The sequence below is a fragment of the Styela clava genome, chromosome 7 (genome assembly GCF_964204865.1).
Source record: "Styela clava chromosome 7, kaStyClav1.hap1.2, whole genome shotgun sequence".
NCBI lineage: Eukaryota > Metazoa > Chordata > Ascidiacea > Stolidobranchia > Styelidae > Styela > Styela clava.
Window position 1 is genome coordinate 6,935,021 of NC_135256.1, and position 24,167 is coordinate 6,959,187.

Below are 24,167 nucleotides of genomic sequence, written 5' to 3' on the forward strand. Positions count from 1 at the left end.
GAGTCTTCTTCTCGCAATTTTGCGACAAAACGTTAAATCACCGTCTTTTCATAACCACATTATGCATTTTATGATTTAGTACAAAGATTCACATTGCCTCTCTGAAATGTATTTTAGTCATTTCGTTTCAAACTCATTTAGGAGAGCATCGCCGCAGTAGAACCAAATCAGGTTATGTCACATTTGAGATCTTGAAAAAATCTAATTTGGGCAATAGTTTGGTTCTTACATCCAAACCTAAAAATGGGCATAAAGCATTACTTAGAATCAAAACCAAAACAGATATAACTCCTGGTCCTTTATTACAGGAGATCAAAAAAGTCCATTATTAAAAAGTGTGACATACGCTACATTGCAATAATGATTTGGTTTCTGCGGGACTAACTGCTTATCCTCCTATGCTTTTGTGTCGGCGAATTTGTATGCATATAATGCAAGGATGCTGTGACAAGAGCAAATATAACTATCCTAAGTGATTCAAAGGTCTTGCTGCACACTAACACAAATATATTTTTGTAACGTTACGTTTGACCAAGGTCAGACTTCTTCAGATATACATAGTTCAACATGCGACATTGGCTTTATTTAGGCGAATAATTTGTCAAATACATTTGCTTTCAGACGTTACACTCCAGCCAGCCCCGGCAATTACGTACAGGAGTATCGGTGGCGTAATGGACTTCTATATTTTTCTTGGACCTTCGCCGGAGCAGGTCACCGATCAATACACATCCATAATAGGTCGACCTTACTTCCCACCATACTGGTCTCTCGGATTTCAGTTATGCAGATACGACTATGAAAATCTGGAAAATCTCACAAAAGTTGTTAACCGGAATTTGGGAAAGATTCCTTACGTAAGCAATTTGTTTTATAGTAACTATAATGAGGCTTCATTTTGACTGTATTATTATTCACAAAATAATTTTTACAAATCCAATATTTTTATATGTTGATAACAATTGAAATGTATATATTCGTAGCATCTGGTGACTTATTTCACAAAACAGTCCTCAAACAGTCGTTAATGTGCGTCTCTCAGTGCGACCCTTGCAAAGTTACAAAATCAGAACGCGAAAATGGCTGGATTTCAATCGATTGCTCGCTTCTGTTGCTTGCTTTCATTTATGCCTATCCCATTTCAGGAGATTCAATACAGCGACATTGATTACATGGAACGACAACTTGATTTTACAATCGATAACGATACATATTATGGACTTGAAGATTTTGTAAGAAATTTAAAAAAAGAAAATAAAATGAGGTGAGCAGTTAAGGCTAGAAACTTCATTTCCATAACACACTTTCAACTCGCACCATCTGTCTCTTTTTTTTTGAGTAAATATCATCTTATGACTTTGCATACTATTAAAATTATTAGAATGGGTAAATATGATCCAATTTGATCTACACCTAATCAAAAATTATTAAATTCTAGATACATTATCATTCTTGATCCTGCTATAAGTGGAAATGAAACCGCTGGATCGTATCCTCCATTCGACAAAGGTGTGACAGACGACGTTTTTGTTAAGACACCCGAAGGTGAAATAGCCTGGGGTAAAGTTTGGCCCGATTATCCAGGAGTAGAAGTTGACGAATCGCAAGACTGGGACTATCAAACTCAGGTGTCTTATCATTCATTCCATTTTTGTATTAATCAAGCAATTATCTCGAAAGTAGAAATTAGAATTACTAATTATTTTAAATATGGACGTAATTATCAAAAACTGGTATTACCTAAACAATAAAGCCCAAATAAAACTGACTTTTTGATTCAGTTTTTAACATGATTGTACAAAATGTTAGTGAAATATGTCAAAGTGAAAAAATCGCCGAGTGGAAGCTCAAAAATCCAAGTTATACATCCCTTTTGACCTATTACTATTAGCCATAGTTACGGAAATTAACAAACCCGTCAGGATAATCAAGAGTCATTTTGTATCGTTGTTTCATTGCAAAAATCAAGGAAATAATTTTTTTCTGATCTTATTCATCTGATTTGTTTTTTGTTATAAAATACAAAGTAGGCCTATGGATTTTGTTAAATTGTTGTAGTTCTCTGCATATACCGGACCAATCGATTTATAATATATAGTATCATTTTACTAGGAATGAAACTGTCTTATTCATTAATTCTATTTCTACTAAAAAATATGATAATAAGAGCTGAAAATATTTTCTAAATATAGAACTATCGTGCATTCGCTGCTTTCCCTGACTTCAATTTGGATTCAACAGCCGAATGGTGGAAAGATTTGACGGTTGATTTCCACGACAAAATTCCTTTTGATGGACTTTGGATTGTGAGTTGATGGTACTATTCGTTTAACATGAAATTGGAATTTTGCATACATGAGTCAACTATTTGAAAAGGGTGCCATCTATATATTTGCACATTGCTCCATTGCTCTCTTGTATTTAGGACATGAACGAACCAGCGTCCTTTGTTCACGGATCGCCTGACGGATGTCCAGCTGATAGTGCATTAGATTATCCTCCATATCTTCCACGTGAGTAAGAGTATCATTGAAACAATCCCCATTCGATACCTCATTCTAAAATTCCTAAACTTGTAGTTTTTATAACACTGAATAAGCATTATAATATCAAAATAGATCTTGCAAGTGGGAATGTTTACGACAAAACGTTATGCATGAGAAATAAGCAGCGACATCCAACTACTGGAACAGATACGGATCATTACAATGTTCACAGTCTTTATGGAAAAAGTCAAGGACCTCCGACTGTTGATGCTTGCAGGTCTGAAGCAAAACTATGCTTGATTTCAAATGGTGGGGCGCGCCCCCACAATGGGGTGTAGACAATTTTTTCAAGAGGCGCAAAGCTAATCAAAAATAACAACATTGGTTAGACTTGATTTTGACCGCCTTATTTTGGATATTTACGTTCCTTCCACGTATTTTGAAAGTTTGTTTTAACAAAACATACTCTCGCCTCATTAACTTTTATTTGTAGCTTATTGTTAGCTGTTTACTTTTGAAGGGGGCGCAAGACTTAATAATCCTAAGAAGAGGGCGGGGCTTTTTTCACTGTAAATCACTGTAAACATTTATTGGATATTGTTTGCACACAGCTCTCAAGGCATAGTCCGCTTCTAACAAATATTTAGTGTCGGCTCCGCAGAACAGCAAAATTGTTTTAAATAATCTTAGTGGTACGTTTTAAAATCCTACATTTATTCATCCAATAAAATCAAAATAATAATCATCAATAAATAATCCATTAATTTTAAGAGCATCAACTGGAGAAAGGTGTATGGTAATATCAAGATCTACGTATCCAGGAAGTGGGAAGCACGTTGGTCATTGGTTGGGAGATAACGCGAGTATATGGGAACATCTACGAACTTCAATCATTGGTAATATTACATCTCCAGACTTCGAGAATAGCTAGAAACTTGTACATTTGAGGAACTAGTTAGATAAACACTATAGTCTTAATCTATAACACTGATGTACAGTAAAGTATGTGACGAGAAACATTTCCTTATGTTTCACACGCATGCCAGACTTAAATTTTCAAAATTGATATAAATGTAAAAATGTAATGAACCAATCATGTACAAATATTTTAACAGGTATAATGGAATTCAACTTATTTGGTATACCATATATTGGTGCCGATGTCTGCGGTTTTTTTGTTGATACAACAGAAAGTTTATGTCGCAGATGGATGCAAGTTGGTGCTTTTTATCCGTTTGATAGAAATCATAATGGTAAAGGATGGGCTGATCAAGATCCTGGATATTTTGGTGAACAGTGAGTACATTCTAAATCTGGCAATAAATTTACAAGGCTGCGAATTTTGTAATATTTGCCAGTCTAAGCAATTCATGGATGTTTAAATGAAATTTTTCATTAAAAAACAAATTGAAGGATAAGAAGATTCGTGCTTTATATATTTAGGAATTTCAGTTATGGAATAAGGGTAAAAATGAACGTTGGATAATTTATATTGGTTTCATACTGGGCACCAGATGTCTAGTATTTACCAACAATTATTCCACAATGAATTGACTAGTGACTATTCACTATAGTAATACAGAAGCTAGGATATTGCACAGGTTATCATGTCTTGAAACAGCCGCGCGACTGGGACATCGCTGTAAGAAACTATAAATACACGTAACTATACGCGTAACAATTTTCTTCAAGCTCATATTTCGCTATTTTTCAGATTTTTAGCTGATTCGAAGAAAGTGCTGGATGTTCGATACACGTTATTGCCGTATTTATATACTTTGTTCTATGAAGCACAAAGAACCGGTGCAACTGTTGTCAGACCAATGATGAACCAGTGAGTTTCAAAATTTGTTCAATGCATTCTTTTCATTTATACCTAAAAAAAAATTATAGTGTATCTGCTTGAAAGAGTAAATGAATTACTATTTAGAAATTGCACGTGAAATATTTTTCTCTCATTGTGGAAATAAATAATGAAAGGGGTGACAATGAATGTACCTTGAGCATTGTAATTCCCATTCAATTGGGCTGTAGGTTTTATGTCAGATGCTGAAGAAATAAATTACTGACTGGCTGACTGATTACTGACTGAAAGGCAATTCTATACATACTTGCGATAGTTTGGTACACCCGGTTCTGGGTGATTAGCATGTTTTGACACATTATATGAAAGTACTATTACTAGACTTCAACAATAATAAAAACGTTGAAAACGATTTCTTGTTATTTTCTAGATTTCCCAACGATATTAATACATATACTGCGGATGGGCAATTCATGTGGGGATCAGCTCTTCTCATCACACCCGTACTTACAGAGGCGACTACATCAGTCGATGGATATTTTCCAGCGGGGAGATGGTTTGACTATTACACGTGAGTTTTATCACTTTGTAGTTTCTTAATGGCTTGTTGTTTAACAAAGATTAATTTGTATTATGTTCTTATGTTCTCCAGCATAGCAATGTTTAAACTATCGTAATTTTTTTCAACTGCAGCGGAGCGGAAATGGCAGAAACTGGCAAAATGTTAACTTTGGATGCGCCCTTCGATCACATCAATCTGCATTTGTACGGTGGAAATATTATTCCAACACAGGAACCTGCTTTGACAACATTCTACAGGTAAATGGATATATTGTATTTAAATAGACCGTGAGTTTTTTAAATTACATCTTAAGCTATTAATATTTGTTATTTCGCAAAATATTGGAGTTTTTGTTCATTATGTTTTATTAATTACAAAATCCCATTTGATTTTTGCAATCATACATATGTTCGTACAGATCATACCAAAAAAACATTTAATCATGAAAGAATGAATTGATGTTATATAGTATAATGATTCACTACATCGAAGACTCAAATACAAACCCACTACAATTCACAGTTTGAGACGTTATCAAAATATAATGACAAACATTTATTTCATGCCATGCTATGTTTTGTTTCAGTCGTCAGAATCCGTTCGGATTAATTGTTGTGTTGAATGAGAACGGAAGAGCCACTGGTGAATTATTCTGGGATGATGGAACATCGATTGATACAATAGCCAATATGAAATATACTTTGATTGAATTCGCATGTGAATCGGTGGGTTGAAACTGAATATATTACCAAGTGTATGGGTAATTGTCGAATTAAAACTATATTTCATGTATCAATTTTGTTATATTGTATATGTATTTACAAATCCCCCAAACTATATCATGTTATCGATATACTTTCCTAAAATGCAATCTAAATTCTACAGTTGTGTAATCAAATAATTGCTTAACTATCTAATAAATGCGTAAGTAAAAGCCAAATAACTCATAGCTGAAAAATATTTTTTCACAATTTAAATTTTTGAAATTATTAGATGACTACGTCCAGTCGTGTTCAAAGATTAATTGCAATCAGTATGAAAAATGTTACAGTGATGAGAAGTAAATAATATACAAAGTAATAATCATAATTATTTAATAAATCACAGTATTTATGTTTATATGTGTTACAAGAAACGAGTCTTTGTCTTCAGAGTTCATTAACAAGCCAAATTGTGCATTCAAACACCACCGCCGAAGATATGACATTAGGAAGTATTCGGGTCCTGGGCGTATCTGAGTTTACAACAAAAGTTTTACTGAACGGAAACAGTCACCATAATTTTACATACAATGGGTTGACAAAAGAGGTGAGAAAAGAATTAACCTTCAATTCGTGAAATATAAAATAAAATAAAAAATTATTATGAAGGGTTTTAAAACGATAATTGACAAAACATTCGTTTATAAATCATTAAATAACATATTGAAATACTTTGGCACATTGCATTTCAGTTGCAAATCACTGGTTTGATGGTTGACTTGAAAACGGCGTTTGAAATTGTTTGGGAATCAACAATGGTTGAAGAATCGGAACGAATAGATTGCTATCCGGATAACTCGGCTGCGACACAGGAACAATGTTGGGAAAGGAGGTAAAAAAATTTACTTTTTTATTTGACGTGGAATAATATGATTCAATACCCAATTGGGTACTCACGTAGTGTGTGTACCAGATTAGGGTTGGGCCGTAATTTCACTCCGATTTTTTTTATTTTAGCCTTATTATGACTTGGGGGACTGTCTGTGTTAGCTAAGTGGATATCCCCCACCCCTTGGTTTCAGTCCCTTCACACAACTTGATGAAAAATAATCGAGCAAAACTAGTTACCTCCATATTGGTACACATACTACTGAAGCGCCCTTAATTGTATTGGTATTTTTTATTCTTTAAATTTTCCTTATTAATGTTATTGCAATCATTTGAATTAACGAATATTTTCAACAACTTCCAGGTGCATGTGGTCACCAGGAACGCATCCCGATTCTCCAAAATGCTTTTATAACGGGCCTCGAGCTTTTGTGATTGACGGTGATACCAATGAAACACCCAGCAAGATTTCCAGTACATTAATTTCATCGGGTGCTTCATTAAATCACTTTGGTACGTTGTACGCAAAATTGAACGTTCAAACAACATATATTTCTGGCACAACATTAAGAGTAAAGGTATGATGTTGTTTATTTATTCAAAAATAATAACTAGGAGTAAGTAAGTAATCGGTTACAAATAATTTGTTTGGATAGAATATAACCGTATTAAATATCAAAGTTCGCATATCAAATATTTATTGAAAACAGGACTGGATTAACCGAAAGATGATGGTAATTTCCAATTTCAATCATACAAACTGGATTCGATAAATTCCTATTGGATGATTGAATATCAATGTTTTTATTCTGAATTTATATTTAGTTATATTCTCACATTTCTTCTTTTTTTATAATACATAGAATTAGTGTTGCTAGAAAACCGTTTTGGTTGAATAATTTATACTTCATGAATTGTGTGACTGAAAAAACTTTTCATTCAGATTTATCCAGATGAAACTAGATATGAGGTTCCTATGGAGCATCCTCCAAATATTGATAGTCCATCAGATTCTTTGTATTCTGTCGAGCATTCATATGACGGTGGAAGGTTTGGAGTTAAAGTTCAACGTACATCAGAAAAAAGAGTAATGTAAGTTTTTATCATAACGGGATGGAAATCATAAATTGTTCATATATATAAATCATTGAGCGACAATAAATATAAGAATCCCACACAAAAAGTTAGTGTCGCCCGTGGAATTACACAATTTGAAAAAGTCCTCTGTGTACAATTTGTATTAAACCAAAGGTACTCCCGTGGTATGTGAACCAAGATGGCGGACACCGGAACGTAGAATATGTATCAGGTTAGGGTTTGGCCATAATTTCAGGTACAAATACTACGGGAGTCACTTAGCTAGTCCCTGAACTCGTAATAAAACTAAAATAGGGAAAATTGGAATAAAATCATGGTCTAACCCTAACCTGGTACACATACTAAGTTCCGGTGTCCGCCATTTTGATTCACATACTAAGGGAGTGCCAAACCAAATTCAACTAAAGCTTTATCAATGTGTATTTATATCACTTTCAGTTTTGACACTTCTGTTGGAGAAATGATGTTTGCGGATCAATTTTTACAAATTACTACTCGCGTGGCTTCTGAATATATCTATGGATTCGGTGAACATATGCATGAAACCTTCAAACATGATATGAATTGGAAAACTTATGGAATGTTCTCAAGAGATCAGTTTGTCGGTGTAAGCAGCTAAACATCATAAAGTTTATATAATGTATTTTGCTTGAAAACTAGACCGAAAAACAAATAAAATCAAGAAAAAAATCGATCTATTTCCAGGTCCTTCCATTATCCCATTTTGTATTGTCATTCACAAAATTCTTTCGTCAACCATTAGGCCCCAAAACCTCACTAGTGGTACGTGCTAGTCATTGGGATATCGATAGAGAGCCTTTTTCCAACGATATTCCTGGTATACGTGTCTATAGCCGAAAATTTTGGAGATTAGTTTTTAAATTGCTGTTAGTAAATTATCATTCATCTTTTCTCGTCTACTTTCCCAACGAGACAATACCATGGCAATTTTGGCGCTAATACCACAGCGGAGTAGAAACGATTCAAATAGGATTTTTGATTCTTTATATTTTATTTAGGCCAATGTGAATTTATATGGTGTGCATCCTTATTTCATGTGTATGGAAGGAGATGGAAATGCGTATGGAGTGTTTTTTGTTAACAGTAACGCTATGGGTAAGTTGTCCATAATCTAGGGTTTTGAGTTTGAATCTTGTTTTTCATGTTGCGAAAAACCCTATTTTTTCTTGAACTATCAGTTATTGCGAGTTAATGCTGTATTGTGATTTATTTATATTTAGACGTAACACTTCAGCCAGCTCCAGCAATTACATATCGAAGTGTCGGTGGCGTGATGGACTTTTATATCTTTCTTGGACCTTCGCCTGAGCAAGTTACCGAACAATACACGTCAGTGATTGGTCGGCCTTACTTTCCGCCATATTGGTCTCTTGGATTCCAGTTATGTAGATACGATTACGAAAATTTAGACAATCTTACGAAAGTTGTAAATAGGAACTTGAGGAAAATTCCTTACGTGAGTAGTAATGTTGATAATGATGAATAAAACAGTTTAATAAACATATTGGTTTATTGTGCTATCGATTCTAAGTGATTTAGTGTTACAATACGCAGCAATACCCTGAATTACTTGGATTGGTTTATTGTTTTTTGAAGTTCATATCCTATATGCCCTGGAAACAGAATAGTAGTATGTAGCAACGTAAATACTCATAGATAGGTGAGACTACATTGTAGCATCATTTATAAAATAATAGGGTTATTAGATTACGTTGTTCTACGTTAGGGGATTTAATACAGCGAGCAACAGTTATTTTGCAACTTCAAATATAGATATGTGGGACTACATTTAAACATTGTTTACGGAAGAATAACTTAACCAATACAACATTTTATTTTTTCAGGAGATTCAATACAGCGACATTGATTATATGGAACGCCAACTTGATTTTACAATCGATAACGATACATATTATGGACTTGGAGATTTTGTTAGAAATTTGAAGGAAGAAAATAAAATGAGGTGAAGAGAAGGCAAAATTGTTCATTTGCATCATTTTAATTTCAATTTACACACGTTTTTTATTTTTGTGTACACAACATTTGAACATTTATAAATAGTTTTTCCTAATTAATAAAATAGATTATTAAGAAAAAAATTGAGTATTATTTTATAGCTGTAGTTTCTATCAATAGATTGAATGAAATATTTAAATTCTAGATACATTATCATTCTTGATCCTGCTATAAGTGGAAATGAAACTGCTGGGTCGTATCCTCCATTCGACGATGGTAAAGATCTCGAAGTTTTTATCAAAACACCCGAAGGTGACATAGCTTGGGGTAAAGTATGGCCCGATTATCCGGGAGCTGAAGTTGACGAATCGCAAGACTGGGACTATCAAACACAGGTGTATTTTTTATTTTTTTTTCATTAATACAATTACGTGCATTTCAAGCAAAAATTGGAAGTATAATTCAAATCTACAAGTTTTGATAACATAATATCTCATGTCATTTATGCGCAATGAAAATATTCTGTTATAAATATAATGATCGTCACCCATTCACGACAAATAAATTCAATTTTTCTCTTAACAAGAAGTGGATGAAATATTTGACCATGGTGATATTTACTCGACTTTTAGCCCCAGTAAATTTTTACGTAAGTAATAAATAATAAAACGGATTTAATTTAGTATTAGATAAGTAATCATCGTGATAAACATGGTCCATTAGTAGACTAATATGTTATCAGATACATACACCATGACATTTTTTTTATTTGAGTTAAAACAAAATTACTGTTCTTAGTAATAATTGTAACAATGACTGTGAAGTCATAATACTTTTAATTAGCCAAATTTGATATATATATCATAATTATACTGAAGATGATAATGTGATAGGAATTATCATTGAGCATATGTTTAATTCTATTTCGTAATTCTAGCACTATCGTGCATTCGCCGCTTTCCCTGACTTCAATTTGGATTCAACAGCCGAATGGTGGAAAAATTTGACGGTGGATTTTCACAACAGAATTCCTTTTGATGGACTTTGGATTGTAAGTTGATGAATTCCATATCTGATATCACTTACTCCTTCGTTTAAGATAAATCAAATACATTAAATTTTCATCAAATATTTTGCTTATTTACCTAACTGTGTGTATCAGAGAATGGGCATGAAATTATAGGGCATAATCCAATATTATTATTAATAGTTTGTTAAAACATTCTTTGCTTTCAGGACATGAACGAACCCGCGTCCTTTGTTCATGGTTCACCAAATGGATGTCCAGAAGACAGTGGGTTCGATAATCCTCCATATGTTCCAAGTGAGTAGTCGATATAAACGATGCAATCATTTTTTTTTATCTATATTTCAAAGTTATAACCTATATAACACTATCTGAACAACTGTTATAATTTCAAAACAGATCTTGCAAGTGGAAATCTTTATGACAAAACTACGTGCATGAGAAATAAGCAGCGACATCCAACTACTGGAACAGAAACAGATCATTACAATGTTCACAGTCTTTATGGAAAAAGTCAGGGTCCTCCGACTGTTGATGCTTGCAGGTATATGCAGGTTCTTTATAACTGAATGAATTTTTTGTAGCGTCCCTCGAAACTTGATAAGCATGACTTCGGAGATGCAAATACTTCATATCCATTCCGTATATTTGTTTAATTCCACATCATAGTAGATATAAATTTATTATTGCACTGGAATAGAAATAATTAGTATTGGAATAATTTTATTCGCAGAGCTTCAACTGGAGAAAGGTGTATGGTAATATCAAGATCTACGTATCCAGGAAGTGGGAAGCACGTTGGTCATTGGTTGGGAGATAACACGAGTATATGGGAACATCTGCGAACTTCAATTATTGGTATTATTCTACCTCGAGACCTCGAGAATTTCTATAAATTTTTAGGAACTATTTTGATAAACACATCAGCCTCAGTATATAACTTTAGTTTTTTTTTTTATATTGTTTAAAAAATACAGAATGTGACAAGCAAGACTTCTTGATGTGTCCCACGCATGTCAGACTTGAATTTTCAAATTAATTTGATCGTAGAAATATAATGAGACAAATATAAAATTTTAAACAGGTATTATGGAATTTAACTTATTTGGTATACCATACATTGGTGCCGATGTCTGCGGTTTCTTTGCTGATGCAACAGAAAGTTTATGTCGTAGATGGATGCAAGTTGGAGCTTTTTATCCGTTTGATAGAAATCATAATAGTAAAGGAAGTGCCGATCAAGATCCGGGCTATTTTGGTGAAGAGTGAGTATGAATATTTAATAATATTTTATTTTTCATGTTTGAATGCTACAATCTCCTGATTTGATTCTTCCCGGAAAATTAAAACTGTGGTTTCAACCTTTGTGGGAAATTCTGTACAATAGTTTATTTGTCTTTTATTGTCTAATTTGTATGAACATTATGAAATCCTATCTAATACTTGCAAAACAACATGGTCTTTAAGAATGTAACGTGTTTAACAGCAGTGGCAAACTAATGGGTATTTGATTATATTTAGACAATATTCCTATAATAATATAGACTCTCTATGTTGAACGTAAACTTGCGCCTAAGCCCCTTATTGTACTGGCGGAACCCCAGCTGAAGACCACTGCATTGAAACTATAAATATTAAAGACCGTTTCCTACAAACAATTATTCATTCATAGCAATATGTGGAACGAGATGTTAAATTCTAGGGCCCTTGTAGGCATGGCTGCCATAGAATTTGATGATCTGGAGTTGATTTCAAAACTATATGAATTTGTGAATGTTGCCTATATTTATTTGTACTCGTAAATCAAAACCAATGGCATATTGAAATATATGTAGAACACCACCGCCCTAAAGAGATTACGATCTGAGTTATCCTGTTTCAGATTTCTTGCTGATTCGAAGAAAGTGCTGGATGTTCGATACACGTTATTGCCGTATTTATATACTTTGTTTTACGAAGCACAAAGAACGGGTGCAACTGTTGTCAGACCAATGATGAACCAGTAAGTAGCACAATCTGTCACCTAATCACAAGTTTCTGAGATAAGTTCTGTTGTTAAAGCATCTATTCCAAAAATACATTGGATAAGCATAAGATAAGAAAAAGATATCATTTTTCAACTTAGAAAAAGGAAGCCGATAAGGCTTAAAAAATACGGAGTACCGCGGCCTCTCTCGGGTTACCAGTTCATGTCGGTTAAGATATTGGTTAGCCAGTAACTGTGTTTCAGGTCCATGGACTGGATTCTGAAATTTTAAAAATTAGGAATGAGTTTGTTGGGATCATATATATCTGGAATCACTAATAGTAAATGAAATCGGGTCTTGCTAAAAATGTTCTATTTATTTACAGATTTCCCAACGATTTAAATACATATACTGCGGACGGGCAATTCATGTGGGGATCAGCTCTTCTCATCACACCCGTACTTACGGAGGCGACGACATCAGTCGAAGGATATTTTCCAGCGGGGAGATGGTTTGATTATTACAAGTAAGTTTAACCTTCATTGTTCAAAATAAATAAGTTCAATGAGCGAGGATTAGCTTATAGCGTAAGTCAAATCGTCCTTACACCCTACGAATTATTTGCAATGAGTTTGACAAAGAAAATATGATTGAATTTTTTACAGTGGAGAGGAATTGTCCGAATGGGAAAATGGCAAAATGTTAACTTTGAATGCGCCCTTAGATCACATCAATCTGCACCTGTACGGTGGAAATATCATTCCAACACAGGAACCTGCTTTGACGACATTCTACAGGTAAATTTAAGAATACTTATACGAGATTGCTTATTTACACAAACGTTTTCAGTACATAAAAATAGAACAAAAGTTATTTTGCAACTAATTTTTCTTAAACAATTTTCTATTGTATGATAGCATATTATCACATTTATCAAGTGTTACAAAACTAACTTTTCAAATCTGTTTGGGCCCTAACCGTTGTTGGATCTCGAAACTTTAGAGCAGGCCCTCTTTTGGGTATTCCCGAAGTATGTAAACCAAGATGGCGGACACCGGAACGTAGTATGTGTACCAGGTTGGGGTCAGGCCATAATTTTATTCCAATTTTTATTATTTTAGTTTTAATACGAGTTCGGGAACTAGCCAAGTGACTCCCGTAGTATTTGTACCTGAAATTACGGCGTAACCCTAAACTGGTACACATACTACCTTCCGGTGTCCGTTATCTTGGTTCATATACTCCGTTCATATACCCTCTTTTGTATCGAACTCTCTAAAAACGGGTTTCCCCATTAGAGGAAACACAACAAAAAAGTTACTTGAATATTACTACATCCTAATAACGGGTTTGCGTGAACGCTTACGATCAACCCTCCGAATCTCGCTGCTGGCTTGGGCCCTAATATATTTTGTATGACATAAAACACTGATGAATGTGAATAAATTTATTTTTAATTTTTAGTCGTCAGAAACCGTTTGGATTAATTGTTGTGTTGGATGAGAATGGAAAAGCCAGTGGTGAATTATTCTGGGACGATGGAACATCGATCGATACAATAGCCAATATGGAATACACTTTGGTTGAATTCTCGTGCGAATCGGCAAGTATAGTTATGCCTTAGTATAATTGTACATGCATTTCTCATGCTATGATAACATGTGTTGTATCAAACTAGGGCTGGGCATTTTGAATCGAATAGTAAATTATTTGAATCGGATCAGACAAAAATTTGAAATAGCCTCCATCTAGGTTCGAGGGTAATTCCTCAATTTTATTGTGAAGCCATAGTTTTGAAAAGAAATTCTGGCATGGGACTCATTTCTAGTGAATCATCAATAAAACATGATTTCCATCTGGCGTGACAACGAGTGTTCTTTCTATTCTATATTTTCAAAAATTTATTTTAACATACAGATTACATGCTTCGATTTCATGTGTTGTATCAAAATAGGGCTGGGCATTTCGAATTCAATCGAATATCAGATTATTCGAATGGGTTCAGACAAAAATTTCAAATTACTGCAATCTTCCTGCAATTTTATTGGAAGCCATAGTTTTGAAAAACAATTCTGGCATGAGACTCGTTCATAGTGAGTTATCGATAAAACATAATTCTCATCGAGCGTGACTAAGAGAGTTTTATTCTGTGTTTTCAAAAGTTTATGTATCTGGGAAACTTCTTATAATAAAAAGTAACGAACAATTGGTCGTTTAAATATTATCTCCTATGTATTAGATATTTGCTTCGAAAAATATAATTGGAATTGATTCTTAAATCATCTCGTATTCGAAAAAACCCAGTCCTGGAGTACATGGATTTTCTATCCTCTTCTATTTGGAATAGTAAGAGATAACTCCGTGAGAACTGCAATCAATTTGTGACAATACTTGATTAAGCCTTTGTTGATTTTATTTATAAACAGCATTAACATTCGGTGTTCGAGGGTTGAGAAATAAACTGCACATTCGCTTATCTGACATGAACATAACGCTGATTCAATTAAATATGGATATATATATATTTGTCGTTTTGAAATTTTTTGCTTACTTTTTTAAAATGAACGTTTTGTTTTTGCCAAGTTGGTATTCTTGGAGTTTATAAGCTGTGTGGATTTCACGACATTTTGTGTCGGATTTCACATTGGCCGTAGTTACGTTTAGAAGTTATGCCATGGATGGATGAATGCTGTGTTTATATGGAAAAAATTGTTAAAGATTGTATTGTCCGTTTTTGATCAATCTTAGGTTTTGTGAAGGATTATTTTAAGACGATGTCATTGACCCAGAGTGGCTCTGGATTGTTAATTTCATGTTCCTACATTCTTAACATATGTTATACACAAACTATATTTAAAGATTTTTATTTCTACATTTTTTATGTTACTGCAGAGCGTGCTGTCTAGTCGTTTGATTCACACAAATACACCAAATGAAAATATGACACTCGGTACAATGCGAATCATGGGAGTTACAGGAACTGTAACGAGAATAGTAGTTGATGGAGTAGGTCACGACAATTTTACACACGATGCAAGCACAAACGAGGTATCTCGCCTGTTGGAGTATACTTTTGTTGATATTATAATTTTGCTTTTCAAAATTCAATATTGTGAATAAGAATATTTTTTGATTCGAACTGGAGTCATGGATCGTTTTGGTATTATTAATATTATGTGGTTGTTGTAATGAAATCGTTTTTTTTTTCTACTACTATTAGACCAATTCCTCATTATATTATAATTTTGCTTCTTTCATTAGAAGTTCATTTTATTTCAAGTTCATTAGAATGTGCAAAAGAATATTTTTGGACATAGACTGAACCTATTGATAGTTTTGTTGTTATTTTTTATTATGTTGTTGTAAATAATCGCTTTTCTTTTTAACTACTGGACCAATTCTTTTAAAATTTTCAGTGGTTGATGCTAGAAAGCTATTGTTTTTATTTTGATACTTGCTTTCTTTTTTTTACTAATCATATATTACAGGTTTCGGTTAAAGGCCTTACACTGGATTTGATGAAACGCTTTGAAATTCGTTGGGAGGTCGATGATGCATGGAAACGAGTTGACTGTATGCCAAGCAAAGCAAAGGGTAAATTTTGTTTGTCTCCAGTGCAACAAAAAGTTTAATGTGTTTGTTGAAAAGTAACTAAGACATTAGAATTAAATGAGGCGATTTGAGTATATGCCACGCTCTACACAGCTAAAAAATTGAATCCTGCTAACGTGGAAAGTCGAAAGCGTATATAATATCAAAATGTCTTTGCCTTCCAGTAACTCAATATGACAATTCAACGAATTACGGACACACGCTATTATATATCAGGAGTTAGATTCAAAAAATAAAGAATCTTTTTACGTTACAAGAAATTTTCTATTTTTATTTCATACCAGACCCTAAAGAGGCTGAATGTACAAACCGAGGATGCATGTGGGATGCAAGTGGTGATGGGGCGTCGTCACCTCTATGTTATTACATGGATTCAGCTACACCAGGTTATTCGGTCACTACTCGCAGTGGAAGGTTAGTGGGACTATATCTATTCTGTTACTCATTTGCTATGATAGAAACCGGCATTCAGTTGAATTCAGTGTATTGAGAACAGCGGCTCAACTTGATAATACAACCCAGAGACAATGAACAAAACGTCTTCAAGCTAACAGGGCTATACAACAACGGGTGAGACAGACGCATAGATGAAACGCGACAATTAAGTGATCACACACGTAGCAATATCGAGCATGTTTCACTAAATCTGTCTACATTGATTTGTAATATTAGTGTTCGATTAGAAAATTTGATATATTATCATAGCTAGCTCTAATACAGTAAGTAACAGAAAGCGCGATACCACATGAATTAAATTTATATTCGTTAAATAAAAAGCGTTTCCACCAATTTACATTTACTCATTCGTGAAGTGTAGATGCCCGACTAGCATAAAATAATAATTATTTATGGCTGTTTGTTGTCTAATTAGCTTTTATCGATCCTCTGCATCGGAAAAAATAAAAAAAATAAAATAAAAATAAAAAATAACTAAAAAAAAATAAAAATAAAAAAATAAACCTATTTTGTTGTTTTATGCTCGTTTATTATATGCATTGTTTGTTTGTCCGTTGATCATATTCATTTTATACGCGATTTTCTCATTCTTGTTTATTGCTATATCAACTTGTTATGTTTTTAATTTTTGTTTGTTCGTCATTCTATATGAACCTTTCAAAAGCTGTAATAAATAAAGTCTTATTTAACAATTGTACAGCCTAAACTGGGGTGCTACAGCAATTATACTATCTACATTTAACTATTTTGTTGCTTCTCAGCAACACTTATACTTTGACACGCTCTGATGCGACAACCGAAAGATACGGAACACCGGTAGAAAGTTTGCAGTTGGATCTTGAATATCAAACTGATAACAGATTGCATTTTAAGGTAAGGATCCTTGATTTAAACCGGACTTTATCAAATCTTATATCAAATTGAAATAAACGATAAATAATACATTTTAACCCAAAATTCTTTATAATAGACGTAATGTGGCGTCACTCAATTCATGGATGATTTTATGAATAAGTGTGTCCATCCGAACTTTTGATTTTGTGCAAAGAGAAGCAAACTGCCCGTTTGTCAACGACCTTTTAAGATTTAAGGTCTTTTTTCGAAACAACTGCTTAGCATAATTACTTTTTATCAAGATGTTTCTGTGACCGCGTTAAAATTTTTGTAATATTTTGAGCGTCAGTAATCTTTTGCGATATTTTCATAATCAGTATGACGCTGAATTGGATATAGGCTGACATAAAAATAATATATATATAACTATTCGAGAAATTTGTTTTAAACAATAACTGTTTTAAAATATAGTTTTTCATAAATTGAAGGTTATTACGCTAAATGCGAGTTGTTATATTTCGAAAAATATATCTAAATGTGTGTTGAAAATTACCTGTTTTTTCAGATTAAGGATGCGACCGGCTCTTCAACAGAAATCCCTTCCGAACTAAACAACTTCCCAACCAACCTAGGATCCAATGAAACGAAAGCGCATTATAGAGTCGAAATCACGGACAACCCTTTCAGTATTAAAGTTTCAAGAAATTCTACTGGCAAAGTTTTGTGAGTAAAATAAAGCATTCAACTCGCTACTTTCAGAATTAATTTTATATTAAATTTACAGACTCTCAATTCAATCTGTGATTTATTATTATCCATAATTTTTTTTATAGATTTGACACCTCTGTGGGGCCGGTAGTGTATGAAGAGAAATACAGAGAAATATCAACAAACTTACCGTCTGATCTTGTGTTTGGACTTGGAGAACATAATCATAGAAGATACAGGTATATTTTATATAACCTGCATTTGCACCAGCTGATGGGCTACAGTTTCCATATACCGGTAACGATCAAATGTCATTATTCTTTTTTTATTGTAAAATGTAATCTATCAACTTAATTCTACTTGATTTTAGGTCACCGATTTATTCCGTCACTGTACATCGTCAAACACTTGTACCTACGTGGGTGGCTAGGTCACCATCAAAATTTCTCGAACTCAAGCACTTCAATTCATCCATTCATGGATAATTTGTCAAAATCATACTATACTCATCTACTCATAACAGTAGTTCCGTAACCTAAATTTGATTTGAAATTTATAGATATTTTATTGTTGCTAAATTTTTTTAATATCGTGCATCTGTATTGAAAAATTTCATCCGTATTCACTTGATATAAACCTTAATCTACAAATAAATATGTGAGAATATCAAGTCTTGACAACAGTCATTCATTAATTTTTTTATCATCAAAAACATTCAGGCATAATCTCAACTGGAAGAGATGGGCGATATTCTCTCGAGATGTTGCACCAGTTGACGAATGGAATTTGTATGGACATCAAACGTTTTACATGTCTGTTGATGACCCAGAAACTGGCACCGCTGTCGGCGTTTATTTTCACAACTCTAATGCAATGGGTGAGTTTACATTACTTTACATTACGTTTGATGATAATCTTCAAAAATTAAAAAAGTATCTGGTTTTTATAAAGACGATATAAAATATTATTTCTTGATATACTCAATAGAAAATATTTGTTTCAAACTTTTTTTAGACAACGCACATTTTAATACGTATGTTACTAATTTTAACAACATTTGATGTGGATATATATATACAAATTCATATATATATGTCATATGTCCATTGATCTTCCTTTTGTTTCGAAAGCTTCTCTGCAGATAACTCCCTGATGACTATCCATTAACTTATAAAGTTTTTGCAGTGCAAAATTAAAGTCTATAGAACCACTAACAAAGTGATTCAAGAGTCTTGCTGCACATTAACACGAATGTATTTCTGTAACGTAGTTAATTTATGTATGTCTGAGGAAGTCTAACCTTGGTCAGACGAAATGGTACAGAAATGTATTTGTGCTTCTATTTTTCACGTGGGAGAAGGATAAGTAGTGAGTCTCGTAGACACAAATCCAAACTGATAATACACTGTACAAATGTGTTTATACGATGATCTTCACACTTTTTACTCTCTATTCATTTTACAGATGTATTTTTCACGCCGGATCCAAAACTTACTTACAGAACAGTGGGTGGAGTGCTGGATTTTTATATATTCATTGGCAATACACAAGAAGAAGTTGTTCAACATTTTCATAATTTCATTGGTGAGTGTTTTAAATACAATTTCCTACTTATTGCATTTGTTGGGTTGCTTAAAGAACAACTATCAATTAACGATTCCCTAGTCATGATAAGAAAAATGGCCGAGAGTTCGCTAAGGTTAAAATGTTATTGTAAAGAGAAGGCTAAAAGCAATGGCAATGTAAGAAAACGACGAACACCCCTACCAAATATAAAATTATCACTAATGGCATGAAGGGAATTTTTTGTTGATTATCTTGATTTAATTCTGGCATTCGGTTTCTAGTTTCTGCGATTGCTTTAAGCGTCATAATATCATTAACGATATGCCATGTAACTAAAAATGTTGATATTCAGTTATAATTGAAATAGCATGTTCCCAGGTCTGCCCATGATGCCTCCGTACTGGGGTCTTGGATTCCAATTGTCAAGATGGGGATACGAATCACTAGATGAGGTTAAAGGAATCGTAGATGATATGAGAGCTGCGAAAATACCTTTCGATGTCCAGGTACTTATTTCGCTTTACAAGTACTATTTGATTGGTTAATGATTTATGCAATAATCGTTTTGTGTTTTAATATTACTTCTTTCTTAACAATTTTAATATTTAATAAACAACCATTTGTTTACTTCAACATTTCAACATATATATGACATTTTCATTCAGACAATAGCCAGGCAAGAAGATTTGTGAAAAAAGCAAACGTGATTTTTATTAGATACAATTATTTAAAGTGATTCAAGAGTCTTGCTGCACACTAACACAAATATATTTCTGTAACGTTTCGTCTGACCAAGGTTAGACTTCCTCAGACATACATAGTTCAAATATAACAGAAATACATTTGTGTTAGTGTGCAGCAAGTCTCTTGAATCACTTAGGATAGTTAACTTCACTCTTGCTACAGCATCCTTGTATTATATGCATACGGATCCACCGGCGCAAAAGCATAGAAGACGGAGAAGTAGTTAGTCTCGTAGAAACCTAATCGATAGTACAAATATTTAGTAACCATTTACATTTTGCAGTATGGTGACATTGATTACATGGAAAGGTACAAATCATTCACTTACGATAACACTTCCTGGAAGGGACTTCCTGCATACGTAGATGAGCTTCATGACTTGGGAATGAGGTAAGTTTAAAATAGAAAAAAAATTTCGTGGATATATTTGTGTTAGTGTGCATCTATGCATTTTATATGCATACGGATCCAGCATGGAAGAATGATAAGTAGTTATTCCCACAGAAATACCATCGACAGCAATACTCTATTTTTATTTCAAAAGTTATGCAACAAAAATGAAATGTTGAAAAAGATGTTTAAAATTAGTGTGAAATAATCAGGTGTGAGGATTTTTCGTTACATTTTGGCATTAACAACTTGAAAGTATTTCCCCTTTGAATCATTTATTATTTCAATTGATTGGCCAACACAATTGAATGCTATTATCTCGCTTATTGCCGAAAGTGCAGGCAGTTAAACAGATTAGTTTTTAAATGTATGACTTGGTCACTATACTGTATCCGTTGTTATCAAACATGCTTTCTCGGATTCGTAATACAAGAATCATTATCATTTCTTTCTGATCTCAGGTACGTCATCATTCTCGACCCGGGTATTCTGATTGAAGATGGATATAAAGCGTACGATGAAGGATTAGCAGAAGATATTTATATAAAAACGCCAGATGGTTCAAAACCAATAAAAACAGAGGTAAATGGAACGAAAACAAAGATTCAAATTTTTGATGCCACACGAGATATAGCCATATAAAAATGAGAAACAAATTTAAGCCTCTTGAACAAATGTCATTTTTAGCAGCAATTTTATTCTTGTTACTTTTAACGTGATACTTTCTGCGTATAGTCCAGTCAAGTTCATTCTATCCAACCAGTGGAAAACAATTACAAGCTCGGGGAACTAAGTCTGGTTATCAAGCAGAGACACCCAAGGTTCTAATATCTAGTTAAAAAAGATCGGGTAATTTAGTTATAGAAATAATATCGAGAATAAAATCAAATCTTGAACTTGAGCATTCATCCGTCAGAAGATTCAAATTTACATTTTGCTATCAGGAAAAAAAATCTAGTTTATAAACATAATCATTCTTATTAATTTATCAGGTATGGCCCGGAGAAACCTATCATCCAGACTACACGCATCCTAATGCTACGTCATGGTGGACGAATCAATGCCAAGATTTTTATGTAAACCAGAATGTAAAATACGACGCTCTCTGGGTGGTAAGTGTCACTTTCGATATATTTATTCTTTCGCCAATCAGAAAAATGGCAACTCATATGCATCGGGTTAGGTTAACTAAGATATGTTTCTCAATCGACAAGATTTTTTTTAATTTTGTTCTATGTTACAGAAAGCATCGATCTTATATTATCGAATATGTCTTCCACAAACCGAGTGATTCTATAACATTACATACACCGACTACTCTACCTTTGCTTCAATGATTGTTTTAATTTCAGGATATGAATGAACCAGCAAATTTTCAACCAGACAATGCAACTAAACTTGAAGCCATGAATTGCAGCGATGAATACAACAGACCAGCATACATTCCAAGTATTTCCACAATTCTTACATTTATTTTAACAAAATTAGGAACGAGTTTGCACATATCATTGCTAATTCTTTATTCAAACAAATCATCAGTAATCAATTATTCAGCAAACTTTGTTTTCTTACAGATATATTATGGTACGGGGTGGGATTGCACGACAAAACATTGTGCATGGAAAACCAACAATACATGGGATTGCATTATGATCTACACAGTTTATATGGCCACACAATGTCTATTGCCACCTACGAGGCTCTTCAGGTATAAGTTTCATTCGTTCCTATTATTCCACTTTTCAGATATTATCATGTCGTTATATAGGGGATGCATAAAGATAAAAACTATTTTAAAATTGCAACAGGAATTTATCGATACCATGTATTGTTTTGGCCCTCACAGATGTATTGAATGAAAACAAAATACTTGAACAATTAATTGTTAAAATTGAAATTGTAAAGGAACTTTATGGGCACCCTGTATTATATTTCGAAAAGTGAGAGTGATTTAGCTCTTGAGATTGTTACTTCAGCTGAAGAACGTCGTACCCTTTCATTCGAATTCTATAAAAAGCTTTTTCCGACAACTATCGTTCTTGTAGCAATTGCATCTTGAAAGCCGTTTATAGAAAGCAGTTTTATCATTGTATCACCCTTTTTCTATTTACAGACTGTAATGCCGGACCATAGAAGCTTCGTAATCACCCGATCAACCTTCACCGGTACAGGAAAATATGCTGGGCATTGGCTTGGTGATAATCAGAGTCAGTGGAGACAAATGCCGTGGCCAATACCAGCGATGTTTGAATTTAATCTGTTTGGATTTCCATATGTAAGTACTATTAGTTGATATTGATTCTTCAAATGCTATATATTTATCATTTATTATAACGTTTTTAAACAAATAATTGAAATTTTGGGACAATTGTACCTGTGCTATTATGTTGATTCTCAACTACTATAGATCGGTGCCGACGTATGTGGATTCTGGTTCAATACTACAGAGGAAATGTGTCAGAGATGGATGCAAGTTGGAGCTTTCTATCCATTTAGTAGAAATCATAATGCGAAAACCATGATTGTGAGTTTGTTATTGTTTTCGAAACACTTCTCGAACCTTTTCCGATGAAATCTTTATCTTTTTTTCTTATAAAACACTTTAGCAAATCCACATATTAATTGTTTGTCGCAAGGCTCTTCATACTGAAAACTTTATATGCTTTAAATGCAATAAGAAAAATTGAAATCTTTATAGTTTCAAATATAATATATAGGATTTTTTTTTATCTATTTAGAGTTTCCCGGCGCATTATTTTAAGTGAACTATCACGAAGAGGGTTTTGTTTTTTATTCAGTATGGACAACGTTTCACATTGTTATTATAACAAAAGTGTAACGAAACTCATTGCGAATATTCGCACAGTATTCGATGTTTTTCATTTCAAAATTTGTGTCTTTTTTCCTTCAGTCGCAACATCCAACAGCATTTGGAGCCGATTTTGCAGCTTCATCTAAACAAGTCCTCGAGATTCGTTATAGCATTCTTCCATATATGTACACACTTCATTATCAAGCAAGCACCTTTGGTGGTACAGTTGTGAGGGCTTTAGTACATGAGTAAGTTTCTTTGATACAACAATATTTAAATGTGGGCTTATAGGTGAGACGAAACATGCAAATACGTGTCCGAAACACTTTGTTTCAATTCGATTCGCAAAACTGTAATTTAAGAATTGTTCGTGAGAATACACAGATTCATTATGCATCTGATCTGATAATCTGAAAAACACAATATGAAATCGGTCAGTTGTGTTTATTGGACGCAAAGTGTACCTGTCGATTGTTTTGTGTATGATTTTTTCTTGTCATTGTAAAAAAATCGCTTTCTTTTTTACCAAAGGATC

At 33.5% G+C, this 24,167-nt stretch overlaps 1 protein-coding gene across 1 annotated transcript in view; it reads left to right on the top strand.

The window, feature by feature from the left end:
• LOC120328284 (maltase-glucoamylase-like) overlaps positions 1 to 24,167 on the top strand; it is a 46,068-nt gene that overhangs the window by 19,597 nt on the left and 2,304 nt on the right. Inside the window, exons 26-72 of the mRNA XM_078114422.1 lie at positions 622 to 857; positions 1,146 to 1,264; positions 1,439 to 1,628; positions 2,193 to 2,306; positions 2,426 to 2,513; positions 2,619 to 2,763; positions 3,258 to 3,382; positions 3,602 to 3,782; positions 4,201 to 4,320; positions 4,721 to 4,861; positions 4,984 to 5,109; positions 5,439 to 5,577; positions 6,005 to 6,160; positions 6,306 to 6,445; positions 6,806 to 7,019; positions 7,385 to 7,533; positions 7,978 to 8,146; positions 8,559 to 8,655; positions 8,781 to 9,016; positions 9,405 to 9,523; positions 9,722 to 9,911; positions 10,454 to 10,567; positions 10,753 to 10,840; positions 10,943 to 11,087; positions 11,277 to 11,401; positions 11,628 to 11,808; positions 12,426 to 12,545; positions 12,896 to 13,036; positions 13,176 to 13,307; positions 13,975 to 14,113; positions 15,403 to 15,558; positions 15,999 to 16,104; positions 16,407 to 16,536; positions 17,340 to 17,451; positions 17,978 to 18,135; positions 18,246 to 18,359; positions 18,840 to 18,997; positions 19,585 to 19,704; positions 20,065 to 20,192; positions 20,714 to 20,820; positions 21,282 to 21,402; positions 21,813 to 21,932; positions 22,173 to 22,269; positions 22,395 to 22,528; positions 22,934 to 23,095; positions 23,228 to 23,344; positions 23,732 to 23,880. Coding sequence (XP_077970548.1) covers positions 622 to 857; positions 1,146 to 1,264; positions 1,439 to 1,628; positions 2,193 to 2,306; positions 2,426 to 2,513; positions 2,619 to 2,763; positions 3,258 to 3,382; positions 3,602 to 3,782; positions 4,201 to 4,320; positions 4,721 to 4,861; positions 4,984 to 5,109; positions 5,439 to 5,577; positions 6,005 to 6,160; positions 6,306 to 6,445; positions 6,806 to 7,019; positions 7,385 to 7,533; positions 7,978 to 8,146; positions 8,559 to 8,655; positions 8,781 to 9,016; positions 9,405 to 9,523; positions 9,722 to 9,911; positions 10,454 to 10,567; positions 10,753 to 10,840; positions 10,943 to 11,087; positions 11,277 to 11,401; positions 11,628 to 11,808; positions 12,426 to 12,545; positions 12,896 to 13,036; positions 13,176 to 13,307; positions 13,975 to 14,113; positions 15,403 to 15,558; positions 15,999 to 16,104; positions 16,407 to 16,536; positions 17,340 to 17,451; positions 17,978 to 18,135; positions 18,246 to 18,359; positions 18,840 to 18,997; positions 19,585 to 19,704; positions 20,065 to 20,192; positions 20,714 to 20,820; positions 21,282 to 21,402; positions 21,813 to 21,932; positions 22,173 to 22,269; positions 22,395 to 22,528; positions 22,934 to 23,095; positions 23,228 to 23,344; positions 23,732 to 23,880 — 6,568 coding nt within the window. The remainder of the gene's footprint in view (positions 1 to 621; positions 858 to 1,145; positions 1,265 to 1,438; positions 1,629 to 2,192; positions 2,307 to 2,425; positions 2,514 to 2,618; positions 2,764 to 3,257; positions 3,383 to 3,601; positions 3,783 to 4,200; positions 4,321 to 4,720; positions 4,862 to 4,983; positions 5,110 to 5,438; positions 5,578 to 6,004; positions 6,161 to 6,305; positions 6,446 to 6,805; positions 7,020 to 7,384; positions 7,534 to 7,977; positions 8,147 to 8,558; positions 8,656 to 8,780; positions 9,017 to 9,404; positions 9,524 to 9,721; positions 9,912 to 10,453; positions 10,568 to 10,752; positions 10,841 to 10,942; positions 11,088 to 11,276; positions 11,402 to 11,627; positions 11,809 to 12,425; positions 12,546 to 12,895; positions 13,037 to 13,175; positions 13,308 to 13,974; positions 14,114 to 15,402; positions 15,559 to 15,998; positions 16,105 to 16,406; positions 16,537 to 17,339; positions 17,452 to 17,977; positions 18,136 to 18,245; positions 18,360 to 18,839; positions 18,998 to 19,584; positions 19,705 to 20,064; positions 20,193 to 20,713; positions 20,821 to 21,281; positions 21,403 to 21,812; positions 21,933 to 22,172; positions 22,270 to 22,394; positions 22,529 to 22,933; positions 23,096 to 23,227; positions 23,345 to 23,731; positions 23,881 to 24,167) is intronic.